Raw genomic sequence first — 26,409 nt, 5'->3', positions numbered from 1 at the left:
ATGCTATAAAAAAAATGAAATATACCTTTTATTTTAGTACTGGCAGACTTTCTGCCAGTACTTAAGATGGCGGAGACAATTGTGGGGTGGGGGAGGGAAGAGAGCTGTTTGGGAGGGATCAGGGGGTGTGATGTGTCAGGTGGGAGGCTGGTCTCTACACTAAAGCTAAAATTAAGCCTGCAAGCTCCCTACAAGCTACCTAATTAACCCCTTCACTGCTAGCCATAATACACGTGTGATGTGCAGCAGCATTTAGCGGCCTTCTAATTACAAAAATCAACGCCAAAGCCATATATGTCTGCTATTTCTGAACAAAGGGGATCCCAGAGAAGCATTTACAACCATTTGTGCCATAATTGCACATGCTGTTTGTAAATAATGTCAGTGAGAAACCTAAAGTTTGTGAAAAATGTAACTTTTTTTTTTTTTTAATTTGATCGCATTTGGCGGTGAAATGGTGGCATGAAATATACCAAGATGGGCCTAGATCAATACTTGGGGTTGTCTACTACACTACAGCTCAAATTAACCCTAGAAGCTCCCTAATTAACCCCTTCACTGCTGGGCATAATACAGGTGTGGTGCGCAGTGGCATTTAGCGGCCTTTTAATTACCAAAAAGCAACGCCAAACCCATATATGTCTGCTATTTCTGAACAAAGGGGATCCCAGAGAAGCATTTACAACCATTTATGCCATAATTGCACAAGTTGTTTGTAAATAATTTCAGTGAGAAACCTAAAGTTTGTGAAAAAATTTGTGAAAAAGTGAACAATTTTTTTTTATTTGATCGTATTTGGCGGGGAAATGGTGGCATGAAATATACCAAAATGGGCCTAGATCAATACTTTGGGATGTCTTCTAAAAATATATATACATGTCAAGGGATATTCAGGGATTCCTGAAAGATATTAGTGTTCTAATGTAACTAGCGCTAATTTTGAAAAAAAAGTGGTTTGGAAATAGCAAAGTGCTACTTGTATTTATTGCCCTATAACTTTCAAAAAAAGCAAAGAACATGTAAACATTGGGTATTTCTTAACTCAGGACAAAATTTAGAAACTATTTAGCATGGGTGTTTTTTTGGTGGTTGTAGATGTGTAACAGATTTTGGGGGTCAAAGTTAGAAAAAGTGTGTGTTTTTTCCATTTTTTCCTCATATTTTATAAAAATTTTTATAGTAAATTAGTAAATGAGTAAGAGGAAAATTACAGCTAAACACAAACACAGCAAAAATGTAAAAATAGCCTTGGTCCCAAACGGACTGAAAATGGAAAAGTGGTGTGGTCATTAAGGGGTTAAAGTCATTCTTTTATTTTAATCTTATTACAGAATCCAGTTGGTAAAGCTCTGCATTTTACACTGGGCGCCATCTTGTAGGTTGCGCATTGTTGCATCCTGCAATAGGAGCAGTGCACTCTCACAGATCTGCTTTTTGACAGCTGTACCTTATATTTCAGTTTCAGTTTAACTCACATAAGAGAGCAGATGTGTTAAATTTTTGCAGTTTTTTGCACAGTTTAAAAGTTAAAACAAATATAAGCTCCAAGATGGCGGCGTCCAGTGTGAAGAGGCAGAGCTTCACTAACTGATACACTACTTGCAAGTGGTTAGAATTACTTTGAAGACAGCTGCAGGCACATGAGGAAAAAAATACCATGGTAGTCGTACTCATGAGTTAAATGTCCCTTTATTCATGGTATTGAAAAATATATCTGTATACATAATACATATTATAAAGCATTTAATAGAGGTACTGCCATGATTAAAGGGATATAATACTTATACTTTAAAGTGATGCAGCATACCTGTAAAAACTGACAAGAAAAAAATCACTTGAGCATCTCTAGGAAAAAAAGGAAGATATTTTACCTCAAAATTTCCTCAGCTCACCAGAGTAAGTGCTGTGTAAACAGTTATACCTCAGCTGCTATCCAGCTGTAAGTTGGAAACAAAGCCAATCAGCATCAGCAGTGCTGAGGTAATGCTTTGCCCTTGCTATGATCTTATGATATTTCACTGAAATCTCTTGAGATTTTATAGTAAACTTACTTAAACTGAATTGGAAAATAACATGACTGTGTCTGCACATGACAGATGCTCACTCCTTTGTAAGTCCTGGGAGTCTGGACAAGTATCCTGATTGACTGCTTAAAGCAGTGGTGTCAAACTCATTTGAGTTGCGGGTCATTCTCCATACAAGTACAACTCACGTGGGCCGCACACTACCTACATATCTTGTCATTACTAAACAAAGCAGTGACATTTGCTATAACTGTATACATTTCAAAAGATTGTGCTCTGTAACTCCTAATTAACTTGCTCTGGATTGATGAAACGTGCGCTAATGCTTTTAAGAAGGTGACACACACACTCCATCTGGTTGCTCTCCCACAGAGTCCGTGCTATTTTTTTTCTAGCAGTCTTGTTCCGGGCGCACTCACAGTTTAGCATACACATAGTATAACATTTCCTCTGCATTATAAGTAGTGGATGTGGATCCCAATGCTGTCGGCATAGCAACCCACTGTTTGTATAGTGATAGACACCTGTTGTATATAATATAAAATATATATTTATCAGATATAAATTATGTGATTTTAGTTAAAGAGAAAATAATGGAAAGGAATGGACAGAAATGATGCGTGAAATCAGTGTTGCCATAGTAATGAACACATATAAAGAAGTGCTGCACGTGTCAAACCATTATGCACTTATCTGTGTTTGCCTTTTTTTTTTTTAATAACAATGTTACTCGTTAAAGACTGAGGGGTTTTAACGTATGCACATCCCTAACAGTAACTCTTACTTATTACTATTTAAGTAAAACATAATTATTTTTTTATGGAGGTGGCGTGGGCCACACAAAATTAGGTTGAGAGCCACATGAGGCAGTTTTACACCCCTGCCTTAAAGTCTCTTTATAGTGGGGTGTGAATACTTAGGAAATTTGAGGTAAAATATCTTTCTTTTTTACATAGAGATGTTCAGGTGACATTTTCTAGTAAGCTTTTTATAGCTATGCTGCATCACTTTCATGTGCTTCAACATTTGGGTATCATGGCCCTTTAAGCACAATTTTTGCAATCTATTTTTCACACCTCCTTGAAAAGCTGTATTCTACTTCGCGTTGGCCATTTAGAAACGGATATAAATGAGCTTCTGCACATATCAACCAATCTCTGTAGAGCATATAGGAGTGCAAGGGTTCTGCATTCCATGAAAAGTGTCCCAGCCTATGAGGAGCGGACAAACCTCAATTTTCCCATTTAAAATTACAGGAAAAGCTTTTGAAATAAAATAATGAAAGAGCACTGCAACATTTTGTTTCCCACAATATAAGGGCCATCCATAATGGTTGAGAAATAACATGTTCTAATTCATTAGATAGTGCTGCTGACCGGATCTGCAGCGTTTTCCACTCTGGAGGAGCAAGCAGCACTTCTACTGTCTGTTTTACCCCTAGTGCACAGTCGATAGTCTTAAAATTACAATTAACGATTTAGAGCATGTCATTTTCCAACTATTATGGCCATTTAAACATTTTATGGGGAATTAATGTTCCATCATATTGTTTAGTGGCAGACACACATATAATATTAAATGGAACACTTTATTTTGTTTAGACAGATCTGCTTATTATAAAGGAATGACCCATTACATAAACCTACACGCATTTACAGGAGAACTTTCAGTTCGCGATATAGTTCGCTATAGGAAAAAATAAATTATACATTTGTAATTAGTCTAATTAATGAGGAGTACTATAGAAAATTCGATTAAAAGGATCTTTTTTAACCATGTTTTTGGAGCTCCAAGGAGATAAGGAACAGAGTAGAGAATTTTACAATTGAACTTGCCCAGTTTTAGGCACATTTTTGAATCATGAATAGGGGCATATATAGGAGAATAGCAATGATAAATCTTGCCCTTAGTCGTATTTCCTATAGTAGTTAATTCGACTAATTACAAAGTTATCATTTCTTTTCTTCAATAGCGAACTGAGAGCTCTCTTGCAAATGCTTGTATTAAAGTTCTCCCTTGTTTTGGTTGTAGGGCCTGTAAATGTAGTATCAAATGTAAAGTGATCAGATCAAGACAGAATGACTTTACGCATAAAATTAAAGAAACCATAAGATGTCAGGACAAAGGCATAGTTATTTAATTTAATCTACCTGCCATAAACAGTATATTGGGGAAACAACTAGGACCCTAAGAGAGCAGATACGCGAGCATTTGCATTGCATTGAGAAGGGTAAACTAGACACCCACTTATATACTCATTTCGTTGAAATTCATAAAAACGACTTGAGAGATTTCAATTTCTGGGGGATATTGAAACTAAAGGCAGATTGGCGAGGGGGTAACTTTGAGCAAAAACTACTAAGAAAAGAAGCCAAGTTTATCTACAACATGAAAACCTTACATCCCTTTGGGTTAAACTCAGAACTAGACATATCCCCATTCCTGATTACCTGAAGTCAATTACAAAACTTTAGATAATCTAAATCTAGATGATGAGAGATTTTAGATCTCAACTTTCTAAACTATACTATATATGTAATTGGAGCTAATAAAATTAGTATCACCATTATTATTTGCTATAATTACTATATTTATATATTTTTTTCTAGGAGATCTATGTATTTGGATTTTATGCTTGTGAGCTGAAGAGGCTAGCCTCTATAGAGAAACAAAAAAATAATGAGAAATGAATATACTCTAACTTTGGGTTGATGAATTATGTTTAAAAAAAAAAAAAAAGCCAAAGCAACAAGTAAAATTGATATTATATTGTTTTTATTATAAATAGTGCCATTTATTATAAAAGTGGTGTCATACAAATGGAACAAAGAAAGTAATCCACCTTAAAGAATAAACATTCAACCTTCAAATTTCAAAGTGCCAATAACCAATAAACTTACAGAAAAGGGTATTTAAAGAGAGTTGATAATGACCAGAAGCATGTTTTAATAAAGCTCTGTCAGAGGACGAAACGGGTTAACACTCACACTATTGGAGCACCAGCACTCTAATTCAAATCAAAAGAGACTTTGTTTTGAACGGCCATTCATCACTTGTACTCACGCTGATGATTCAGAGCGTGCTTTGGGAATACCACTTAAACGGACACGAATACCAGACGTCATAGACGTAACAGCACCGCTTGCACTGGGATTAACGGTTGAAGGGAGAACGCCAAGCAGAAACAATCATTGTGGTGGCGGGTCCGTAAGTAACCAATTAGATCCCTGAATTGTTTGAAGCTATCTGGCATCCACCTAAACAAATTACAGTGGACAGAGAGTACCCGAGTAAAGCTGTGAAGCTAGAGAGGGGCCTCTGGAACACTTCAACTAAGATCGTGCTTAGAGGTCATCATTTACCTTCACTTTTAAGGATTAATCAAAGGCACTGCTCAGGACATATAATAGAGACACCTAATAGAGACATAAATATTGGCATAAATATCTGCAGGATAAGTTAGTGTTGCATTGGCTTTTAGATTAGATATGTTAATTGCACTAATAGGTCTTCACTCTTCAGTAAACTTTGTGTAGTCTTTTTTAAAGATACTCTGTATAGGCAGCCATTTTTAGTGCATGATTGCAATATTGTATTTATGTTTCTAAGTCCGTTTCTATATGTCTATCTGCATAATTTATATTGTATACTTATCAGGGTCTGTGTGACCATCATTTGGTACTAACAAAATCAAGCAACAACACATATATATATATATATATACATATACATATATATATATATATATATATATATATATATATATATATATATATATATATATATATATATATATATATATATATATATATATATATATATATATATATACACACACACACACACACACACACTATGGTATATTATTACACACCACACATTACTTTAGCACTTATAATCACAGATCACTATAGCACTATATTTACAGCTCACTATTATTACAGCACTGTATCAAAATATAGCTTTACTATTTGACATCTATCACCATTGGTAAGAAATGTATTAAGTACCTATCCTGTGTTTATCTTATATTTTTTGTTTGGTAGATGGCCCAGTATTTTTATAGTAATTATATATTATTTCTCTGCCTATAATTTAATTGAACATGTTTTGGTCATTTTAAAAATAAATTTGTCATATAATAGAGATCATCTTCAGATGTCACTTTTTTATTATCCAATAATTCTCAATATAATCTCATTGTTATTGGATTATGACTTATTTCACTAATTAATATTGTATAATTAGATATTAGCAATATTTCAACCTCCAGTCTTGTACTGCTCCTTTTCGGAGCGCTCCATATTTTACATTTTTCAGGTCTTTACTATTTTAACCTACCTAGGGAAGGAGGGTTTTAAATAGGAGCTTGTAGAAGACAAGTCTAAGCAACTTAATTTAGCTAGTTTTCACTCATCAGACCACAGGCCATTGTTCCAGTAATCCATGTCCTTAGTCTGCTTGTCTTCAGCAAACTGTTCGTGGGCTTTCTTGTACATCATCTTTAGAAGAGACTTCCTTCTGGGATGACAGCCATGCAGACCAGTTTAATGCAGTGTGCGACGTATGGTCTGAGTCCTGACAGGCTGACCCCCCACCCCTTCAACCTCTGCAGCAATGCTGGCAGCACTCATACCTCTATTTCCCAAAGACAACCTCTGGATAGGACACTGAGCTTGTGCACTCAACTTCTTTGGTCGACCATGGCGAGGCCTGTTCTGAGGGGAACCTGACCTGTGAAACCGCTGTATGGTCTTGCCCACCGTGCTGCAGCTCAGTTTCAGGGTCTTGGCAATCTTCTTTTAGCCTAGGCCATCTTTATGTAGAGCAACAATTCTTTTTTTCAGATCCTCACAGAGTTCTTTGCCATGATGTGCCATGTTGAACTTCCAGTGACCAGTATGAGAGAGCGTGAGAGCGATAACACCAAATTTGACACACCTGCTCCCCATTCACACCTGAGACCTTGTAACACTAACGAGTCACATGACACCGGGGAGGCAATGGCTAATTGGGCCCAATTTGGACATTTCCACTTAGGGGTGTACTCAATTTTGTTGCCAACGGTTTAGACATTAATGGCTGTGTGTTGAGTTATTTTGAGGTGACAGCAAATTTACACTGTTATACAGGCTGGATACTGTGTGTGTGTGTGTGTGTGTGTGTGTGTGCGCGCGCGCATGTATATGTATATATATATGCGCTAAAATAGAAGCACATAAACAACGACAATTTAGATCTATTTTCTTCCATGGCAGTTTGTTGCAGAGGGGCGTTGACAAAGCTACTAGTAGTGGGGCTGTTTAAATATTTCTATTAGTTTATAAATTACTTACATGGAGAATAGTTGCTTATTTTGAATGATAAGTAAGGTGCAAATACTAATCCGACTGGAAAAATGTATCTTTACATCTATCTCTTCAGCTGTCCTATGGAGAAGCGCAAAAAACCCCCCCCAAAAAAATTGATAAATTTGAGTGCACAGATGCGCTTCTCTAAAATAGAGCTAAGGAGAACCCATAGGAGAATTTTACGGAGAATTCTCCTTGCGCTTGATAAATCTGGCTCAATGTATACAATCACTGCCTGGAAACTACCACTATTCCCTTTCTTCTCATACTTAGATCCGCATTTATTGAGTAGTCGGAGCACCGTCAGCTGCAGGTTAACCTAAGAAAACCTGTACCCAAAATTTAAGAAGCAGCGGTCATCAGGCCACTGCTTCTTAAACCTCTTTTCCACCTGTTATGTGGCGTATGTCAATCCCCACAGACTTTTCCAACCAGGGAGATTGATGGCCCTTGTTCACGCGAGCAGGGGTGGCATAGCGCACTAGCCGTAGTATGCAAGGGTAAATGTGGGCAGCGTATTGCTGCCCACTAGATGCAGTTACCAGAAAATCAAAATTAAAATGCACTTACATAATTGTCCTGAATGTCTCTACATCTCTTAGCAGCTCATAGATCCGTCTCCACTGACTTTTAACCAACTCCCTCTTGACCAATTACTTGTCTTCCATATAATTATCCTGTGCTTAGAATCAGTTACTACTCCTACCTGATGTGACTTCAGGAACAAAACAGACACTCACATTATCTATCTTTTCACACTTCTGATTTTCTAGTTCTTCATATTGTTACTCAAGTCTTGTAATCACTGTTACCAGTTAAAACACTGGCTTCTCGAGCCAATTAGTCTTAAATAGAAACATTTTTGCAATATACATCCATTAGCAAAAATTTGTAAAAAAGCACAAAGCAATTACTGTTTCAGCGGCATATGCACATATGCTTCATGTGACAAGGGGATCAGGATTTAAACCCCAGCCTGCTCAGAGAGCTGGAGGTGGTGTGTATCGCATCAGTAAAGACTTCATTTGTGTCATACAAGCCACTGCTGACTCTCTGCAAAGGTTTAAAGTTTGAATAGCACAGCCACTTACTGCATATGTGAGTATGCAGCTGAAAAACAGTGATAACTTACTAGAATTATTTTTGCTAACCAAAGTATATTGCAAAAAATGTTTCTATTCAAAACTAAAAATTGTACCCACGTACATTTTAGTTTTGAGCCTGCTATGCCTTTAAATGTAATCCAAGTCAGAAGCCATTTCTTATATGCATTATATTTCATTAAAGTAGTGGGCACATACCAAAACAAGCATTTTGTAATACTAATTGCAATAGTGCATCACTCATAGAATGCATGAAAAGTGAAATAATTGTCCGCTCATTCTGTGATTTGGCTAAAACGACCAACCCTGCAGATCCCAAACATTCTCTAATGCTACGGATATCCATCCTCGGAGCGGGATATGTGAAGGGAGATCGTCTGCCACTAACCTCTCCTTTATTGATACAGGAAGCAGCAGGATAGCTGAGAGACTGCATAGCCAGAATAAAGTATATCTGCTGAGGTAACCATAGTTTTAAATAAATAGAAACTCAGATATACATCATTATTTTTTTCTTTCTTATCACGGTCTTAGGGATAAAAGAGAAATAATGCTGAGTAACATGCCCCTTTAAATAACTTACAGCCGCACTATGAATTATTCAGTCTAGGGCTCACAACCCTTAAAGGGACAGGAAACCCCAAAATTGTCTTTCATGATTAGGATAGAACATACAATTTTAAAGGGACATTAAACACTAAATAAATGCTAGAAAGAATGAAGCATTCAAAGAAAAGATTAGTCTGAGAATAACATGTAGATGTATTTGTTTAAAGTATCAGCTGTTTAAATATTCACAAAATAAGTGTAAAGTTTTAGTGTCTATAAAACAATGGGAGCTGCCATGTTGTAACTTAGTATTAAAGGTGTTTAAGCAGAGCGCTGGTTAGAGAGAGGATACCACACAACTTACAGAGGAGAAAAGATCCTTTGGTCTTTTCAAATGTAATGGAGTTAGGAGGTGATAGTAAGTGCGCTAGAAGAAGCTAAAGGTATCCTTAATTGAAAAACTTGGGTATATCCAGTATATATATTAAAAAATGTAAAAATTATAAAAATTATCTACAGTGCAAAAATTAGTCAAATGTGATAAAACATTCTGCAATCCTATTTAGAATAAGTGGAGGATAATATATCTTGGAAAAAGTATCTATCTAGGTTGTCAGTGAAAAACCATAAAAGTTATTTAATCCCTCCAGTGGGAAACTACAAAAAACTAAAGCAGTCTATCAACTGTGTTCTATTCTAAAAAGAAAAAGTTGCTAGTCATATGGGACGAATAACAGTGTTGCAATATACTTACAATGTGAAGTATTCTTTAATACTATAAAGTGAATAAATAGTGTTATTTTGTAACAAAAAAAACGATAGTGTCAAGCAGAAAAAATGTGCATACTATAGTACTTAAAAAACAATAATATCAGGTGCTAATGATATATACTAGATATCCAAAAGTGAATACTTGGATAATGATGTGGGGTAAACAATCTAAAAATTACTTGAAACCTTATTTGTATATATAAAATAAATTCTAAATTTTTTTTATTATTACACAACCAAAAATCAGAATAGAATGTAAGCTAAAACAAGGGGACGTCTCCCCAAAGATAAAATATTAAAATCAATATTGAACAGGTTGATATTCCACACCAGATACTTTGTACAAAGTATCTGGTGTGGAATATCAACCTGTTCAATATTGATTTTAATATTTTATCTTTGGGGAGACGTCCCCTTGTTTTAGCTTAAATTCTATTCTGATTTTTGGTTGTGTAATAATAAAAAAAAAATTAATTTTTTTTTTTATATATATACAAATAAGGTTTCAAGTAATTTTTAGATTGTTTACCCCACATCATTATCCAAGTATTCACTTTTGGATATCTAGTATATATATCACGGGATATTCTGAGCACAGCTGCAGAATATTTGCAAAACTCCCACACTCCAATCTGATGGTCAAGTCCCTTCTGGAAGTAATGTTACTAGATTTGAATGCACTACAAATTAGAATCATAATTGCTGGGTGTCTAAGAAAATAAAAAAAATTAGGAATATACACGTATATTCCACATCTCAACAAATAGTAAAAAAAAAAAAAATATATATATATATATATATACTGTATATGTATATATGGAGTGCAGAATTATTAGGCAAATTAGTATTTTGACCACATCATCCTCTTTATGCATGTTGTCTTACTCCAAGCTGTATAGGCTCGAAAGCCTACTACCAATTAAGCATATTAGGTGATGTGCATCTCTGTAATGAGAAGGGGTGTGGTCTAATGACATCAACACCCTATATCAGGCAACTTCCTTTCCTTTGGCAAAATGGGTCAAAAGAAGGACTTGACAGGCTCAGAAAAGTCAAAAATAGCGAGATATCTTGCAGAGGGATGCAGAACTCTTAAAATTGCAAAGCTTCTGAAGCGTGATCATTGAACAATCAAGCGTTTCATTCAAAATAGTCAACAGGGTCGCAAGAAGCGTGTGGAAAAACCAAGGTGCAAAATAACTGCCCATGAGCTGAGAAAAGTCAAGCGTGCAGCTGCCAAGATGCCACTTGCCACCAGTTTGGCCATATTTCAGAGCTGCAACATCACTGGAGTGCCCAAAAGCACAATGTGTGCAATACTCAGAGACATGGCCAAGGTAAGAAAGGCTGAAAGACGACCACCACTGAACAAGACACACAAGCTGAAACGTCAAGACTGGGCCAAGAAATATCTCAAGACTGATTTTTCTAAGGTTTTATGGACTGATGAAATGAGAGTGAGTCTTGATGGGCCAGATGGATGGGCCCGTGGCTGGATTGGTAAAGGGCAGAGAGCTCCAGTCCGACTCAGACGCCAGCAAGGTGGAGGTGGAGTACTGGTTTGGGCTGGTATCATCAAAGATGAGCTTGTGGGGCCTTTTCGGGTTGAGGATGGAGTCAAGCTCAACTCCCAGTCCTACTGCCAGTTTCTGGAAGACACCTTCTTCAAGCAGTGGTACAGGAAGAAGTCTGCATCCTTCAAGAAAAACATGATTTTCATGCAGGACAATGCTCCATCACACGCGTCCAAGTACTCCACAGCGTGGCTGGCAAGAAAGGGTATAAAAGAAGAAAATCTAATGACATGGCCTCCTTGTTCACCTGATCTGAACCCCATTGAGAACCTGTGGTCCATCATCAAATGTGAGATTTACAAGGAGGGAAAACAGTACACCTCTCTGAACAGTGTCTGGGAGGCTGTGGTTGCTGCTGCACGCAATGTTGATGGTGAACAGATCAAAACACTGACAGAATCCATGGATGGCAGGCTTTTGAGTGTCCTTGCAAAGAAAGGTGGCTATATTGGTCACTGATTTGTTTTTGAATGTCAGAAATGTATATTTGTGAATGTTGAGATGTTATATTGGTTTCACTGGTAAAAATAAATAATTGAAATGGGTATATATTTGTTTTTTGTTAAGTTGCCTAATAATTATGCACAGTAATAGTCACCTGCACACACAGATATCCCCCTAAAATAGCTATAACTAAAAACAAACTAAAAACTACTTCCAAAACTATTCAGCTTTGATATTAATGAGTTTTTTGGGTTCATTGAGAACATGGTTGTTGTTCAATAATAAAATTAATCCTCAAAAATACAACTTGCCTAATAATTTTGCACTCCCTGTATATATTATATATTATATATATATATATATATATATATATATATATATATATATATATATATATATATATGTGTGTGTGTGTGTGTGTGTGTGTGTGTGTGTGTGTATGTATGTATGTATGTATGTGTGTATGTGTGTGTATTCTGCAGCTGTCTTTTAGTTTACTTTTTTCTCCAGAGTGACATTCATATTGCAACTAGACAGTCACCTGCAGCTTAAAAAAAATCAATAGCCATTATAAAAAAAGGTATGGCCAATCAAAAGAAATAATCTGTTTCCAATAAGGATTTTTTTTGCATGTCCCACCATTGACATAGCCTCATTTAGACTTTGCGCATGAATCTCCATATTCTTTTAAGGATGCCATAGAACTGTCTTTTGGCTCTGCTCTATGGAAAGCTATATTTTTTAGCATTTTTATACAGTCAAGTTCTCTCATTGAGCACATGCCAGATTTGGTTTCCTCATGTTCTGCTTTGATACCATAGAGATGAGAGTGAGCATCTAAACACATTCACTACTGATCATTTACCACAGACAGCAGATTACTTCACACAGCAGGATTCCAGAGGCTACATATAAAACCCACTTTTCTTTCATGATTCAGATAGAGCATCCAATTTTAAACAACTTCCCAATGTACTTCTATGATCAATGTTGCTTCTTTCTCTTGGTATCCTTTATTGAAGGAGCAGCAATACACTACTGGGAGTTAGCTGAACACATCTGCAAGCCAATGACAAGAGGCGTATATGTGTTGCCCCAATCAACAGCTAGTTCACAGCTCCTGAGCCTACCTAGGTATTCTTTTCAACAAATCATACCAAGTGAACAAAGCAAATTAGATAATGAAACTCAAAATTTTTAACAACTTTCCTATTTCATTCCATGTCCCTTTAATATGTTCCTCCATTGAGACAAATACATAGCCTGTAAGGTAGCAGGAATGAGAAATCTCTTACTCCTTGTGATACTGTAAACAATGTATGTAATATCACACCCAACGTATCTTTCTGATGAAGAATTCTAGCAAGAGATCCTAGGAGGTTATTCTACATGAAAAAGTTAAGTAATGATGTATAGTTCCTCTAAACCAATAGCCGTGCTAGGATACAGAACACGGTCATATGACAAGCACAGCTATTGGTTTAAAGGTGAAAACGTCGCCTCATTGAGAAAAGGGTGATGGGACGTGGGCAGCCGGAGTCGATGAGTTTAGAGAGGAGGCAGCAGCACAGAAAGGGAAAAATTAGTACCCTTTTTTTTTTACAAAGTAATAACTGAAAGTCCTGTTTATTTTTAGTGATGGTAAATCCAAGCATTTTTTAAACACACTGATTTACCATCACTTTAAATGCCTCTTGCTTTTGTGTAAAATGTGTTCTTTGCCCTTAGCTCCCTGAAGAGGCCATAAAGTAAAATCTGTAACCTAGGTTTTCAAAATGCTGCAAATTGCCTATACTAACTATCTGATTTGCAGATTACAGAATTTGCTTTTTTTGGTCTCTCTAGAAAGTGTAGGACAAGCACAATTATTACACAAAAACAAGAGGCATTTTAATGTCCTTTTAAATTTGCCCATTGAAAGATAGTTATTTTCTGAACTCATAAGATCATTTTAACAATTGTTAAAAGGGGCATTAAAGGGATAATCATAAACCCAATGTTTTTCGTTAATGATTCAGATAGATAGAGCATGCAATGTTAAAGGGATACTAAACCCAATTTTTTTCTTTTGTGATTCAGATAGAGCATGAGATTTTAAGCACCTTTCTAATTTACTCCTATTATCAATTTTTCTTTGTTCTCATGCTAAATGAGAGAGCTGGAGGTGGCTTGTGGCTAAATGTAGCAAACCAATCAGCAAGCTCTATCAAGGTGCTGAACTAAAAATGGGCCGGCTCCTAACCTTTTATTACTGCTTTTTCAAATCAAGGTAACATGAGAACAAAGAAAAATTGTTAACAGGAGTAAATTAGAAAGTTGCTTACAGTTGCATGCTCTATCTGAATCATGAAAGAAAAAAATGTGGGGCTAGTATCCCTTTAAACAACTTTCTAATTTACTCCTATTATCAATTTTTCTTTGTTCCCTTGCCATCTTTATTTAAAAAGCAGGAATATAAAGCGAATTAGCCAGCCTTTTTTTGGTTGAGAACCTAGGTTATGCCTGCTTATTGGTGGCTAAACGTAGTCACCAATAAGCAAGCGCTATCCAGGGTGCTGAAGATAAAATGGGCCGGCTCCTATGCATCACATTCCTGCTTTTTTAAATAAAGATACCAAGAGAACCAAGAAAGCTGCTTAAAATTGCATGCTCTATCTGAATCATGAAAGAAAATATTTGGGTTTAGTACCTCTTTAAACTGCTGACCTCTACTATAATAGCCTGGTTACTACTCATTATGCTATTGCTTTCACTCTTCTTCCCGTTAAATGGGCATTTAACCCAACTTTTTTTCTTTCATGATTTAGATAAATCATAAAATTTTAAACAGCTTTCCAATGTTCTGTTATCAAAATTAGCTTCATTCTCTTGGTATCCTTTGTTGAAGAACAGCCATGCTCTATTTGGAGCTACCTGAACACATTGGGTGAACCAATGACAAGAGGCATATATAGCCATAAATCAGCAGCTAACTTCCAGTACTGTATTGCTGCTCCTGAATCTATTTGGATTTGCTTTTCAACAAAGGCTATCAAGAGAATAATGTAATTAAGATAACATAAGTATATTGGGAAGTTGTTTTAAAATGACAAGCTGTAGCTGAATCATGAAAGTTTAATTTTGACTTTACAGTCTCTTTAAAAGGTACCAGATGGTGAAGCTCCGCCTCCTCATACTGAGCACCGCCACCTTGGAGCATTGGTATTCTCACACACTGTGACTCAAGCAGTGCGCATTTACAGAAAGGTTGCCAGATTTTTGACAACTATATAATGTGCACAATACAAACCAGGAGCTTTACATTTTTGCAGTGGCTTTAATTTATATTGTGAAACTTAAAATAACAAAGTAAAATGGATATGCTGTATCATGCAAACTAACCCAAAGCAAATTATACAGCTGTCAAAAAGCCGGCAGCATACTGATCTGTGAGTGTGCATCACTTCTGTCACATGATGTGAGAATACCTAAGCTCCAAGATGGCAGCGCCCAGTATGAAGAGCATCTGAAACGTTAATCTTGTGAAACATGAGAACTGTCTTGAGGAGAAATGCAGGCACAGAAGGAAATACAATAACATGGTGTGTATTAACTATTCTATTGTAGTTGTGCCCAGCAGTTTAGTGTCCCTTTAATGTAGGTAATTAAATATTTCACACATTTAAATGGCAAACACCCTAAAGAAAAAGTCAACATTTAATAAAAATTAGGAACCACCCAGCATACTGAGAGACCAGATATGCCAGTTATTAAATGCCAGGGAATGATTTTATTTGCCTGTAAAACTAACAAAATAGTTCAGTGAAGCATATATACCCTCACATTATACTAAAAACATACAGCCTACTCTATATAAATATTTAAACCTCACTGGCACTTTAATTCGGTATAACCTTGCCACACAATTACATAGGTGACAACTTTTGGTAAAAAAAAAAAACAAAGAATACTTTACAAAAGGAAATTTACAGGAGTATTGACCACACCCACTGACAGCGTTTTCACTTCAAAACAAAGCAAATTGCATACAATATGCACAAAATCTTAAATATTGTAGTAGTCGGTCTAATACATAAACTGCAGGAGATTATTTTATTTTCCTACAGTTGTAATGTATGTTCCTCACAGTAAGCAATCTGTATTTCCAATGCAGGGCAGTTGCACCACACAGTACAGGAAGCCATAAAAACAGGCTGTTCTGCAAAAAGATGGGGCAACTGTCAATTACGTAATAATAGAAATCTGTGTTTTGAAATGTATTACAAATACTCCCTTAAATCATTTATATACAGTTGTACCCAAATGAAGATTGCCAAGCTCTGCATCCATTTGAAAAAATACAGATATTTCTGCATACATTAGTCTTGTACAGCCCCAAACCCTCCCATCACTGAACCCTGCACAAACACATTATTTGGCCATGCAAGTAGTTCCATTCTTCCCAGTGAAATCATGAGGCCATATTGCATCACAATGTGTTAAATGCACAATAAAAGCTACCCAGCTGAACAAAGTGAAACTGGTTTATGAAACCAATAAACAGTGAAGCTAGAGATTGACAGGGGGTAAATTGGGTTGTTCCTGCACTGAATAAAACCATTTTATTTATTTTTTATTATTAATCTGGGAGTTGTCTGTCAGCAAAAGAACACCAGTCTCAGGACTTCAATACACATATTCATGTACTTTCTGAGTTTTCACCTTAAAGGGACACTGAACCCAATTTTTTTCTTTCGTGAATCCGATAGATCATGTAATTTTAAAACAACTTTCTAATTTACTCCTATTATCAATTTTTATTCGTTCTCTTGCTTTCTTTATTTGAAAAAGAAGGCATCTAAGCTATTTCTGGTTCAGGACCATGGAAAGCACTTGTTTATTGGTAGGTGAATTTACCCACCAATCAGCAAGAATAACACAGTGTGTTCACCAAAAATGGGCCGGCATCTAAACTTACATTCTTGCATTTCAAATAAAGATACCAAGAGAATGAAAATAATTTGATAATAGGAGTAAATTAGAAAGTTGCTTAAAACTGCATGCTCTATCTGAATCATGATAGAAAAAAAATGGGTTCAGTGTCCCTTTAAATGTAAACAGTTTTTCCATAACCTTCCTTAGACAAAAACATTTTAAACAAGTGCTGCTCCTTTATAAACATGATAAAATTTGTTTTATGTAATATGTCCCTTTATGGCACCTTATGTAAAGGGAATGGGATCAAGAGAGACTTGTTTGTAGTCATTTTTTGTATAAAAAAACCCCAATGCAGTCCACCTGTTAAACTGAATATAGCTTGCATTTAGATTATCAAAAAAATTCAACCTACTTTATATCAATTGAACATCTGTTAAAAATGAGTAGAAAGGGGGCGTGTCCGTGCAGCGATCCTGAGAGGTCGCATTCCCTTAGAGCTTCAGCCGAGTATCCAATATTCCGCCAATATCGGAAGCATTTTACAGCTAATATTTGCCAAAATCGCTCTGTATCATAAAGATACTCAGAAGCATTATACCCATCAACTTATTTGCTGTATTTGTGACGCTGGTGTAATAAGGTTGGACGATTGGGGCCTGGAGAGGCGGCTCATAACAAGCGGCGTTACCCCCCTCGGGAAACCGAGGTAAATTGCCTGATCCAGGTACAACGGCAATAACACTATAATATAAACTAGCAGAACTCAGTAACAAACGCAGAAGGGAAAAACTGCTGAACAAAGTGGGGTAAACATAAGTAACTACTGCGTTGCTGTATATCAAAGATGGCGCCCGAACAAACAGAAGGTCCTCTGGATCGCATCAATCGCTGTCTGGAGCGTCTTGAGGATTGCTTACTGAACCTCCTAAACAAAGCACCCTGGGACTATCTGGTAAACTTACACTCCCTACATCGCAAGAGGGCAGACATCGTGGACCTGGCTCTGGTCTCTGAAGGTGGGGAGGTGGCGGCCAAGAGCGCTCCCGCCGAGCCTCTCTGCCGGGGAGAATCACCGCAAGGGAAAAACCTTTTTGCTGGCCAGAAGCACCCACGCTGTGAAGAGACACTTCAGAGGAGTAAAGACACCTTTGCAGCCGTTACTTTCCAGGATGGCGATCACGCCTCACCGATTCAACAGCATGCTAGTGAAAGTATGAGACCACACACACCTGTTATGGATCCATATGTGACCACATCGTTATCTATTCAGTCTCCTGTAGACCTTAGGATCTTGCCGACTCTTAAGGACTCTACAGGTACTGTGCCCCGGCGGGAGCTTGGGGGGACTCCCGCTTTGGTGCACACACCAGCACTGATCACACCCTGCTTGTCAGAACACCTTGGGCCGGTCCCGATGTTCCCTATATGACTTACGTGAACTTTTCTAAGAACACTGAGAGCCGAGCCTATGATAAACAATGGGGAGTTAAGGTTGTTTTGCCTGAGTCCAGAAATATAGCAGCATGCACAAATACCTGCCCCGGCTTCAATAAATCCCTTTTTCTTTTTTCACGTATATGAAAGGGGGTCCTGGATCTTCGAGCAGACCCACTCAAAACCCACTGTTTTTATCTTTCCTACAATTGGAGAGGACTAACATACAGCATATTTAGTAAGAAATGCAACACAATGTTAGTGTGTAAAATTTCCAGTTCAACTATTTTTGTTTCTGACAGTTTAGTGTGTGTTAAATTGTTTTCCTATGCTCACAGGTTCATACTAGCAATGTTAATAGATAGTAGTAATAGATAGATGTATAAGTTTTATATATTATAGTGACCACTGGAACGCTGTATCTTAAATAAGATTCGCAGTCGTGGCCTGCGGCCGGGGCCATGATGGGGAATCATGTTCTGACAGCAAAACCAGGGACACATATCTGTCCTAACATTAGAATATAAGATTTTAGACCACATGAATATTATAAAAATATATATACCCAAACTGAGTATAAGATAGGGGCGCTATCACAAAGTATACAGGTGTACCACAAAATTATATATATATATATATATATATATATATATATATATATATATATATATATACACACACACACACACACAAAGACAGAAATAGCCACAACTATATTTAGGGGCTATAATGATCTCAGGAATATATGTCACCTGTATATATATATATATATATATATATATATATATATATATATATATATATATATATATATATATATATATATATATATATATATATATATATATATACATACACACACACACACACACACACACAAGGTATCAAAGTCCTATATATATGCACTGTCCCAGTGAACCGAAACAGTCCAATGAGTCTCCTAGATGTAGTTATGATAGTATTAGGCAGCTCTCCTCGAGGTATAAGGCCATGCACATCGAGTAAATTCTATAGATAAACAGAGAAGGCGCCACATAGCATAATTCTGTGTGATATATCAGCAAATAATATTGAAGCTCTGATACACTCACGTTTAGCAAAGCATCAAGATGTGATGCAGGCTGGGCAGGCCGGAACCTCAGAGTTTTCCGGTAAAACTCTCCTCTCAGGCTTGATCTCCCAGGTACCAGTGAGTAGTCACTAGATGGTTGTAATGCTTGAAAGTCAGGTGTATTTTTCCAACTCCAGCAATTAAAAGGTATACACCAGGCAGCGATATCCAAAAGAGGCAATGTAGCAAGTTGTATGAATAAAAGTGTTTATTTTAACACATTAAAAACACAGCAACGCGTTTCTCAGTATCCAGTACTGTTTCCAGTATCCAGTTGCTGGAGTTGGAAAAATACACCTGACTTTCAAACATTACAACCATCTAGTGACTACTCGTTGGTACTTTGCTAAACGTGAGTGTATCAGAGCTTCAATATTATTTGCTGATATATCACACATAATTATGCTATGTGGCACCTTCTCTGTTTCTCCATAGCACATGAATATTATGATGTAGACCATACAAGTTTAAACTGCCTATAGTAAGCTTTTGCGCCATGATCAGAATATTCCTTTAGTTTACAATAAATATACAAATTTTTCCTTTCCTAATGCACTATTCATGTTCATTAAAAGTTGTCTGTGTTGTTGCCCTCTAAATAACTTTGTTCTGTGCACTATAAAAATGCTTGGTTCAGGCAGGTGTATCGAGAATATCAGAATGTTTAGCAAAATCAACAGTGATATATGTTTAGATGCACCTTTTCTTTTCAATGTTTATTTTCTTTTATGTTTAAATCACAACCCCTGTGGACTTTGATCTATATTGAAACATAGGTCCAAAAGTGGCCTTGCATATTGATAGAAGGGGAAGAAAAAAATGAGGACTCTTATCGTTTATCTTTGATCAGATATGTATTGAGCATTTAATGTATCTCCTTTTTTTTCCAAATGTGTAAATTATGCTTTTTGACCTCAATAAAAATATTATTAAAAAAAAAAGGAGTACAAAATCCTCAACCCATCAGCAGATATTTTAGGCAGAATACATAAAAAAAAAAAAGAAAAAAAAAAAAAAGATATGGAAGCTATTTATGCATAAAGTTTTAAAAGGATGCCTGAGCTTTTTAACTTTTCTTTTTACACTAAGATCAGCACCTCATGCTTGATGCCCTCAGCACTTGAGCAGGCACTGATGCATATGCACCATACACTAGCTTACCTGTCAATCAAGATAATGCACACAAATGTACTAACCAATCAGCAGCTATATACTTTCAGGATTGACACCTGTAGTGTTTTAGATGTGCTGTTTAGGAAGTTGTTTGTAAACTAAACAGCCAGAGTGATTTTTCTCATTGGGAGCAATATCCCATTTCTGGGTGACAGAGGGGTCGGAGAGACTTGAGTTCTGTGCATATTCTTTTTCTTACAGCTCTCTTCTATTAACAATACATGCTAGGCCAATATGGCCTCTAATCGGCTGCATTCTTCAACAGCTTACCTTATGTGTGATACAGTAAGTCAACAGCTAGGGACTGGGGGTGGGGGGAAATAAACTTGGAACATTTTATTTTTTTAAACAAATTCCATTCATTGTTCTGTTTGTTTAATTCTTTCAAAATGGATAAACACAAATGCACCAATTAAACACTTCCAGAAAAGGGTACCGGCAAAGATATGGATGTATGCCTGCTTCTCATTGGCTCATCAGCAGAATTGTCATCTCAAATGCAAAAGGAGCACAAATCTTCAAAGGACATTTCTGAGAATAACATGTAGATATATTTTATAAAGTTTAATTAGTTGTTTAAATATGGACAAAATAAGTGTAAAGTTTTAAACGTCTATAAAACAATGGAAGCTGCCATGTTGTAATTTAGGTTACCTTCTCTGCTGTGACCAATTAGGGACAGTTATAAATAGGTCACTAGCATGTACAGCCAATAGCTGTATGGAATATAACAGTGTTCTGCACTTCTATTTCTAACAGGAACTGAAATGCTCACAATTTCAAAATGGAATTACAGGAAAAGGGGATAAAATAAATAATGAAAGTGTATTGCAGATGTTTTTTTTCATATATACGCTTTATCATTTTATATTACCATCTCAAAGTATTTAATGTCCCTTTTTAAATTTATTTAGCCCCTTTGCAGCAATCAGGTTAAACACATACTACAATAAAGGAACGTGTTTAAACATAAAATGCTCTAGTATAATAGAGCATATTTACACTAAAATTCCTTTTATATAAATAAAATACACCAGACATGAAATTGCAGAGCAGTTAAAGTCAAGTTCTCCTAGATTTTACAGTTTAGTGGGAATTTTTTTTTAGGGAGTCCATCAATGTAAACACACCTAATATGAATATGGTATTTGTCAGGTGTTTACTTAAAGTAAAGGTAGATTTAAATGAATCGGTGCCCGGTTTTTAGTAATCCTATTAAAAACAAGGGCACTTTAATTCATCAAAATTGACGTTTCGCTAGTTTTCTTCAAAAACTTACCTTTTAATCCTGACAGCTGCTCCAGCGATTCCCCCGGACGTCAGAAGCCTCTTTATAAATCAGAAATAACGAACCCGGCTTCCTCCAATCACGGCTTCCCCCCCACCCCCTCGGGAGAATCATGGCCTGAGGCAACGCCGTGATTGGAGGAAGTTGGATTCGTCATTTTGGACCCGCAAAGAGGGCTTGCAATGGGCAGAGGAAGCGCTGCAGCGGCTGTCAGGATTAAAAGGTACGTTTTTTAAGAAAACGGAGTGAAATGTCAATTCTGATGAATTAAAGTGCCCTTGTTTTTAATATGATTATTTAAAACCGGTCACTAATTCATCGAAATTGACCTTCACTTTAATCCAGACAGCCGCTGCAGCACTTCCTCCGGCCATCGCAAGCCCTCTTCGCGGGTCCAAAATGACGAATCCGGCTACCTCCAACCACGGCGTTGCCTAAGGCCATGATTCCCCCTGAGGGGAAGCCGTGATTGGGGGAAGCCAGATTTGTCATTTCTGACGTATGAAGAGGATTCTGACGGCCGGGGGAATCGCTGGAGCAGCTGTCAGGATTAAAAGGTAAGTTTTTGAAGAAAACGAGTGAAATGTCAATTTTGATTAATTAAAGTGACCTTTTTTTAATAGGATTATTAAAAACCGGGAACCAATTCATCGAAATTGTCCTTCACTTTAAGATGCAAATTTGTGTCTGAATCGATGTTGTTAACAGACTGACGCTAACATAAAAATGAGGCCTTGCCACAACTTTGGATTATAGTGAATCTTTATTTAAAACATAAAAATACTGATTTCTATTTGCCAATCATTCTACTGAAAGATAAAGAACATAAAGGCAAAATAAGAAAATGCTGCATCTTTTATTCAGTTCATCCAAAAACAATTATCAATTTATTTTACAAATATGTGACAGGCCAGACAGTAAGAATATTTTGTATGAACTATGTGTAAAACTGATATTCAATTAGGAAACATGCAAGTTGCTGATGCTAATACTGTATTCCCATTCAACCTATTAAATTAGTATTGGAAGGAACACACAAATAGATATGGGATCCATCACAGTATTATTTGCAGGGTTTTAACCAAGACTTCAGATGTTTCAGCCACACACAGACAAAATAATTATTATACAATCCAAAATAAAACACCTTAAAATCTCCATAGCACCACACATCATCAACAATAAAATTATACAGAGATAATTATTCTGACACCTGACTGCACCACAGAGGTGCAATTATTCAGCTGCATAAGAATTCTAAATATAGAATTCGCTACATTTCTTTTCCTTTCTATTTTTTAAATGTTTTGGGACAACAATCCAATACTATGTAATGTTAAACTAAAAAACGTTAAACTCATATCTGACTTAGATACCAAATACACAGGTCTGGACTCTGTATGCATGTGCTGGGCTGAGTTAATTAATCTGTCAAATTGAACGAACTAAAATTAAATTGTAAGCATGGAAGCATTTTGGATGATGGTAGTATTGTTTACAACATGCAGCAAATCGCTTGAAGGGGTTTTTATTTATAGCATATCTTATTGAGACTGAAAACAACTAAAGCTTCCACAGTGTTAGAAAGCTACAGATGCGCTACAAAGTGAAATTAAAATGTCCACTGAGAATACTGAGAGGGAGGAGAAAGGCATGAGGTAGATAAACAGGAAAACAAAAAGCATCCAATGCCTTATTTGTGCGGGCTAATCATCTTTATATTTTATTGAGGTTCAAGATCATATTGATATACACTGTCATAATAAATATGCATCTATGACAAGAGGGATGTACAGAAAATGAATTCTGTATGCAAATGCAATACACTAAGCAGATTTCATTTTATATGTGTAATGCAGGTAGCCTCATGTTACATATCATTTCACTGCAGCAGAAAAAGCAAATGATGGATCCACAGATAATAAGATCTATAAAGATGGATGCCTTTGCTTTACTGTATCCTTTCACAGCATGCTGCTGTCTTACAGCAGCTGAATATTTAATTAAAGGGACCCTGAATATGCAGATAGGGATGCTGAATCTACTGGACTATATTGATCACTTACTTCAGCAGAGCTCTTGTGTTTAAAGATGAGCTGACACTGCTTGGTGCAAGAGCTGATGTCTCCCAGCTGAGTGTCAAAAGGATCTAATGCAGAAACTGCAGACACAATCACGATTAGAGAGAGAAGAAGGCTTAGGTCGCAGCTCCAGTGCTCAGGGGCTCCCATCTTTCCACAAATATATCTGCTGATCCAGGTGCAGATACACAACACAGGGAATGGGATGCAGGGAGCAGCAGCACTTACAGTGCAGTGTCAGAGCTGCTCTGACGTCATGTGATGTGGGCAAAGGACTATGGGAGAGAGAAGGCGGGGTGTATAAAGCAAGTGGCAGCTGGTGTACCCTTTCAATTATACAACAATGTAAAATTCAGTGTTGGGGCTCTCAAGCTTCAGTTCCTAAGGCATTCGTGCTGTTTCATGAAATAGAGAGAAGAGTGAGCTTTAGCACATAGTCTGCATAGAATAACAAAAGCACTGCATCTGGAGATACTAAAAACTTGTTACATTTTGCCTATTTTGCGTTTAGTGTTTGGCTGTATATGACCCACAGCACACTTTTATACAGAGCTGCACAAACGTAGTCATAAACTACATATTGTATATACATAATTATTTTTCTTTAAAGTAACATTTAAAGGGACATGAAACCCATAATGTTTCTTTCATGAGTTAGGTAAAACATACAAATTTAAACAACTTTCCAGTTTTTTTCTATTATTGTTTCCTTCTCTTGGTATCATTTGTTGAAGGAGCCACAATGTTCATGGGTGAGCCAATGACAATCAGTATATATATATATATATATATATATATATATATATATATATATATATATGCAGCCACCAATCCGCAGCTAGAACTTAGGTTGGTTGCTGCTCATGAGCTTACCTAGATAAACCTTTCAGCAAAGGATAACAAGAGAAGGAAGCAAATTAAATAATAGGAGTAAATTGGAAAGTTGTTTAAAATTGTATGCTCTGTCTGAATCATAAATATCTAATTATGACTTTTCTGTCCCTTTAACTCAGTAACAAAACATTTTTGAAATGATGCTTTCATTTTCAGACACAGGGATCTAGAACTATTTTTAGTGAGAGGCCAAATAAGATTTTTTTTCTTCTAGAGCAGGTGACCATATTTCATAATGTTATTAATAAGTGCCACAAATTTGTATATAGAGCATGAAGTATGATCAAATCTATTAATAAAAAAAATGTACCTTTTAAAAAAAAATTATGCTTTCATAATGGCATCTAAAGGAACATAGTGCTAGAGATATCATTAACCCTTGGCTACCCAAGAGGGCTGCAACACAAAGTGAAGTAATGCATTGCTCAGTAGCGGACCTATTTAGGAGTATAGGGCGCAACTGAATGCGTATACCCTTATGTGAGAGTAGGATATAAAATTTAAAATGTGTTAGAAAAATGATTAAGAAATATAATGTCAGTCTTATAACATGTTTTGTTCTTAAATAATATTTTATTAGTTACAACGAGAAACAGATATAGATATACATTAAAACATATATGTGTTTGTACCCTTAGATGGCGGGTGTGTGGAGGAACCTATAAAGGTTTTGGCAGATATTTGATACGTTTTGTAAGAAATTGGATTTTTGGTATGACAAAAATATTTATATTGGTATGACAAAAATATGACAAAAATATTTATAGACCTGCAATAGGACAATGATTGGATTTTGAAGGACTACTCTAAGTTATGTACCTAGTACATAGAATACCTAGTGCAATAGCCTAAAATAGCCGATTCTGGAACCTGGTAGAAATCGTCCCGCTCTGTAGATCTTCTTTTGCCGGTCTTTGGATACTGTGATAGATTTGGGTAGTTGTTTGAATCCTGTGGAAGGGAGATTCAAACAACTACCCGAATCTATCACAGTCTACCAGGCTCCAGAATCGGCTCAAGAGCACAGTAAGTAAAATACCGCTCCTTACTGTACACCTCTCTTCAGACCGTAGAGCTCTGGCAAGACCTCAATACACATAGTAACAAATAAGAGGAGGATACACAATAAGATCCCGCAACAATATATCATTCTATATAATCTACCTTAAGGAGCACACCTCAACTAAGAAGTGATAAAGTGGACACTTTTTTACAAAGACTTTTTAAACTTTTAGACTTCCTGAACTAATTGCATTTAAAATCCACCGGTGGTATTCATAAAAACCAAATTTGGGCATCATCCTTTTATTTTATATCGTCAGCCGACAAAAACTTTTGTTCAGCATCTCTTCCCTGCGATATTCATTTATATATTTTAAGGCACTATGAACTAATTTTTAGGTTTTATTCTTATCATTATCATTATTTTTATTTCTACCATAATATCTTTTATGTTTTATCACAACAAATAGTAGTATATATCAATTATTTTTATAATCCTGTACCAATGCAATATTGTTTTATTGTTGTATTTCGACTATTTTAGGCTATTGCACTAGGTATTCTATGTACTAGGTACATAACTTAGAGTAGTTCTTCAAAATCCAATCATTGTCCTATTGCAGGTCTATAAATATTTTTGTCATATTTTTGTCATACCAATATAAATATTTTTGTCATACCAAAAATCCAATT

At 36.2% G+C, this 26,409-nt stretch overlaps 1 protein-coding gene across 1 annotated transcript in view; it reads right to left on the bottom strand.

Moving 5' to 3' along the window:
* The window catches only part of TMEM59L (transmembrane protein 59 like), a 209,063-nt gene extending 185,003 nt beyond the window's left edge, over positions 1-24,060 (bottom strand). The window contains exon 1 of the mRNA XM_053702970.1: positions 23,806-24,060. Coding sequence (XP_053558945.1) covers positions 23,806-23,970 — 165 coding nt within the window. The 5' untranslated portion in view covers positions 23,971-24,060. The remainder of the gene's footprint in view (positions 1-23,805) is intronic.
* Positions 24,061-26,409: the final 2,349 nt, after the last annotated feature.

This window comes from Bombina bombina, chromosome 2 (assembly GCF_027579735.1).
Source record: "Bombina bombina isolate aBomBom1 chromosome 2, aBomBom1.pri, whole genome shotgun sequence".
In the NCBI taxonomy this organism is placed as follows: domain Eukaryota; kingdom Metazoa; phylum Chordata; class Amphibia; order Anura; family Bombinatoridae; genus Bombina; species Bombina bombina.
Note: the sequence above shows the minus strand (reverse complement) of the source record. Positions and strands in the feature narration are given on the sequence as shown.